At 35.4% G+C, this 5,301-nt stretch overlaps 1 protein-coding gene across 1 annotated transcript; it reads left to right on the plus strand.

Moving 5' to 3' along the window:
* The first annotated feature begins 1,730 nt into the window (after positions 1–1,730).
* LOC140861210 (uncharacterized) lies at positions 1,731–4,559 on the plus strand. The gene is made up of 2 exons (XM_073264214.1): positions 1,731–1,919; positions 3,864–4,559. Exons 1-2 carry the CDS (start codon positions 1,731–1,733, stop codon positions 4,557–4,559), a joined length of 885 nt encoding a protein of 294 aa, XP_073120315.1.
* The last annotated feature ends 742 nt before the right edge of the window (positions 4,560–5,301 follow it).

Consider the following 5,301-nt stretch of genomic DNA (forward strand, 5'->3'; position numbering starts at 1 on the left):
GGATTCGATACTCAAGAATGATGCTTCTTGAGTTATCCCGAACAAATCACATACACATTTATGTACTTGTTCTTGAGGTAGAACTTATGTTATTGTCGATCCATCACAGGTAGTGGATCTTTATTGCTTATGATATGATATGATTTGATATTGAATTGATTCTAATGCCAAGGTCAGATGGACCTTATTTTTGAGTCTGATGAGACGACGATAGATGGATATCCATGTCAAGATCGGATACGAATCTTGATGGCAACGATTTGAGATGAATCAATTCTTGTTAGCGCGCTATATAAATCTTTTGATTTGAAGTATGATGTGAAGTCTTGATTTAGATATGCGTTATATTACTCTATCTTTGAAATGAAATGGTTAGAGTTGATATGTTTATATTTTAACGCATATATATGTCTTTTATACTGGAAATCATATTCTCACCGGAGTTTATCCAGCTGTTGTCTTGTTTTGTATGTGTGCATGACGACAGGTAGGGCAGGAGCTAGTTTGAGACGACAAGGGTAGCTCGGGAGAGAGATTTAGTATGTGTGGACTCGGGTTTTAGATGTTGGATTGCTGTCAGAGATTGAGTTGGAATCAAGTATAGCATGTTTATATACTTGTAGAACTTGTTGTATAGCTAGTTCTTTTGATAGCTTTTGCATCAATTATTAATGTATAAATGCATGACATGGTTACTAGACTTGATTTACATATGTATACATGTTTTAGACTTGAAATAACATGTATTGGATTGATGAGTTGTAGTTAAGAATGTTTGGAATCAAATTTTGACAGCAACAGAACAAGAGCAATTCTGCTGATATTTTGAACAGAGCATGCCCGCTCGATCGGTAAGATTTGACCGATCGAGCGAGGCCTGTTTTGGCTGGAACCCGAGACTTGAACTTTTGTGCTCGCTCGATCGGTAGGATTTTATCGATCGAGCGAGGGGTTGAAGTTTTTTTTTAAAATTTTTTTTTTGTTTTGCTCTTTTGTTTTAGTTTACTCTTTAATGATATGATTAATTGTGATTAATCGTTAATTGCTCTTAAGACGAGATTAGCAACCCGAGGTCCCCACAATTAACAATCAATGTGGGCAATGAAGATGCATGCAATAGTGTTGCACAGTTTGAAAATGTAAACTTGAGATCTCTTCTAGTGCTAGACAACTGGAACATAGGTGAAATTTATGATATTACAAACATGTGCAAAATCTACTGAGCAACGCATTGCTCATATCTCTCAAAGTTTTGGTATTGGAATACAATAGATTTAAGGGTCGAAAGTTACCTGATGTTGTGAGAAAATTGATGATGCTCAAGCATTTGAGTATACAACATAGCGACGTTGTGAAGGTGCCAAAATTTGTGTGCAAACTACCATGTTTACAATCAATGGATCTGTGAGTTGGAGGATATAATATTATGTTACCAAACTCGATTGAGAAGATGTGACAATTAAGGAATCTCTTTCTGAAGTTGATGTGAGCGATTTGAGTTCCTAACAAGGTTCACATCTCATTGATTCATTAATGCATTGCCCATCAATGATTTGAGAATCATTGGGCGATTGAGGAGATTGCCGGCTTGGGAGCCTCAGTTACTCCATAATCTTAATTCTTTAACCTTTGCTGGTAGTGGAATTCGACAAGATCCTATGGAAACACTACAGCATCTCGCGGCGCTACGAAGACTTGTGTTGCGAGAGGAGTCATTTGTCGGGACGAAAATGGTTTGTTGGAGTAGAGGATTCCCTCATCTCAAGAACCTTAAACTTGTGGTTTTGATCACTTTAGAGGGATTGAGAGTGGAAGAAGAGGCGATGCCAAATCTTTTGGATCTCACCATATGTGGTTGTCGGAATTTGAAAATGATCCCACAAGGAATGATCACCATGGCTTCCATCAAGAACTTGAGGGTTATAAACATGCCTTTTAATTTCATGTCGCGATTGAGAAGAGGAGGAGAAGATTACCACAAAATCACTCATATATCTTCCATTCATTTGGGATGACCTTTTGACATTTGACCACACATACTCTGGTGATGTGAATTCTTATTGTATGAATAGAAAACATGATTATATTGAATCGTACCCTCAATTCAATAACAAAATAAATCAAAAAATTTGCCCGATCTTGAAACAAGTAATAAACTTTAGAAAATCCACCTCTAGTTTACAACGAAACTAGCAACAAAAATTCACGAGATAAACATCTGATCTCAACAGAACCTTCAGAAAATTTGTTTCTGACAATCCACGAAGAAGAACAATCGACAAACGCCACAAAGCTATGAACTTTGATAAGTTTGATTTGAAATAAAGCTAAAAAGCCTTAAGCGAAATTCTAGAGAGAATTTTAATTTGAATAATAAAAATATGAATTATATTATATTCAATAATGAATGTCTTTGTTGTATTTATAATACAACTACAAAATAATAAAAGATAGCACAAAATAATGTAAAATATATCTAAAGATATCAAAGATATCATCCAAAAGTTTCCTATTATGCTTAGAAGACTCAAAATAGGAAAAATAATGCAAAAATGTCAAAAATTCTCGCACATACACAAACACGTCGAAGTGTGTGCAAAATTTGAAGGCGCGCGGCGCGGGCGCGTTGTGGACATGCACATCCTATTCATCATCTTCAGGCTGCAGTGTGGGCGCGCGATAGGGTGGCATGGGTGCGCTTGAAGTTCGCATCATCTTCGTCAAAACATCATCCGTCAGCGCAGACGCGCTGGTCTTGAAGGGCGTAGGTGCACTGATGTATAGGCGCGGGCGCGCCGTAGCTTCAAACCAAGCCTTGCTTTATTGAGTTTCCTTCAATATTTTCTTCATTAAGTTTATAGCATCCTCCAAATTGATTTTCAAGCATTTCAACGCCCTCTTGGTAATTCATCATCAATGACTGAAGTGTCTCCTTAAATTTCTTGCCCCGTCCTCTCGTAATTGGTTCTCGTGGCATTTCCAACGGGTCCTTAGCTTTCTCAGCAACGTGATCAATACGCTAGTCATCCATGATCGCATCATCTGGTTTGACGGGAAACTTAGATATTGTTTGAGATGATTTCTATTAAGCATTTTTTGAGTATTTTCTTCATCGAATTTTCAGTTTTCTATGAGCAATCTCAAACACTACTTTGTATCTATATATACTATATATACAAAGGGAGATGAATCTGATAAAAAACGGTGAAGTCTTTCTTTCAAATCCTAACAATCCTCTTGCTTTTACTGTTGGAGCAATCTCAAACACTACCTTTTAGAAAGTTTTTCTTTTCAATTTTTTAAAAACAAAATATAATGTTTTTCATTAAATTTTTTAAAAAAAAAACAAATTTTCTTATTTAGCTGAATAAAACCTCCCGATTCTTCTATGATATATTCTTCTCTCTCAACTTTCTACAATTCTAATGAGGTTGGCTGCACAAGCCTTTACATCTATTATCATTGGTGAATATTAAACATTTGGTGTATTTGTGAAATTTTATGTAATTATTCCAATAACTTTCAAATTTTTCCATTTAAATTTTGTTAATTTTCCTCTTCAATATCTCATTCTATACAAATCATTTAATACTTTTTCATGTCAAATTAAAGTAAGCATATACTATTAAAAATTATATAACAAAATATTATTGTATTTATATAATAATTACATACACACAATACGTGTGCATTCCGGCTAGTTTTATAAAATATCGTAATCAAATCAAAACTTTCTAAATAATTGTATTTTTATTTCTAAAGAGTAAGAAATAACTGTATTAAAAAAAATAACAAGTGCGTGAAAATCTGATTCCATTGGTAGTTACGTGGGTTCAGTCACTTCATTCAGGGCTTGATGGCAGGATTTAGAGACTAATCGTTCCAAATCTGATATTGAGAAAGCAGTGATTGTTCTGTGGTCAATTTGGAATAATCGTAACGATGTGATTTGGAATGGAAAGCAGAACTCGTCGATAAATATTTTTCATTCAGTCGTGGAAACTTTTTCCTTATGGTTCCAAGCCAACCAGAAGAAAATTTTCAACAATCCACCAAGAACCCAGCAAAGCAATAGTAAATGGAATAAGCCACCGAGACAGTTTCTCAAATGCAATGTAGATGCAGCCATTTTCAACTCTCCTCCTCGGATGGGATTCAGGTGTATTATCAGGGATAGCATGGGAGAGGCTATTGCTGCTGTGCATGGATGTTTTCCAGGTGTGTTCGACCCCAGAACAGCAGAAGCGCTGAGTATCCGAAAAGCACTTTCTTGGCTCAAAGATCTTTCTTATTCGGATATAATGGTGGAATCATATGCTCTTACATTGATTGAAGCGTTGAAGAAACGGAGTCCGGATGATTCCTATGTGGGTTTGATTATTGAAGACTGTAGATTCCTAGCTTTGGAATTGAAGTCTTGTTCTTTTGCTTTTGTTCGTAGATCAGCGAACCAGGTGGCTCATAGTCTAGCCAGAGCAGCTGGTTCTTTGTCTGGTCGGAAAGGTCGAGTTGTTCCTTTCGCCTTCCTTGTTTTTGTTGTGGTTGTTTCGGATCTTTAATATCTTCTTCTTTTTTGTTAAAAACAAAAAACAAAAAAAAGGAGAGAAGTGAGGCCCACATAAAAATAAAATAAAATTGGCTAAATCTAGAAATGGAGATCGAATTTCCCGTTTTACCCATACATGCGTATTTATTGTACGGGAGAGCGTACAGCTGCGTAACTACCAGACTGGACCGTCTCTAGGCTGTTACGGCACTGACAATTAAAGCCATGTTGGGTTGGGCCCAGCCCAGGACGATTTGTTAGGCGTGGTCCATTAAATTGTTTGGCTTATTTCAATCTGTAATTACCTTTTTGCCACTTCAAAATTGTTTCCTCCCCTTTTTTTCTTTATAATTAATTAGTCATTTGGCATGCCTGTACAAATCTAACTTCTTTAAACACATAAAATCTAAAATTTCTTAAAATTTAAAAAATAAGTAATAATACAACCAAACCAACCGTTTCGTGTTCCAACATATAATATGCTTCAAAAAAGTGTCTATCGAGTTGATAGAATAGGAGAACGATTGGTCCAATAGTTGTGAGTTTGATTCACCCTACTTTTTATTTTCTTGTGCGAGTACTGGTTTTCAAGTATTACGCTGACCCAGAAAAAATTTATTAAATATGCTCACCTAAAGATGGTGGATATAAATTTTTATGTCATAAAAAAAATTAAATAAAATATTTTAATACATATTTCTTGTTATTTATTATTATTTTATAAATTCTACTCGATCTAATGTATCCAATGATAT

This window comes from Henckelia pumila, chromosome 4, assembly GCF_033568475.1.
Source record: "Henckelia pumila isolate YLH828 chromosome 4, ASM3356847v2, whole genome shotgun sequence".
Taxonomy (NCBI): Eukaryota; Viridiplantae; Streptophyta; class Magnoliopsida; order Lamiales; family Gesneriaceae; genus Henckelia; species Henckelia pumila.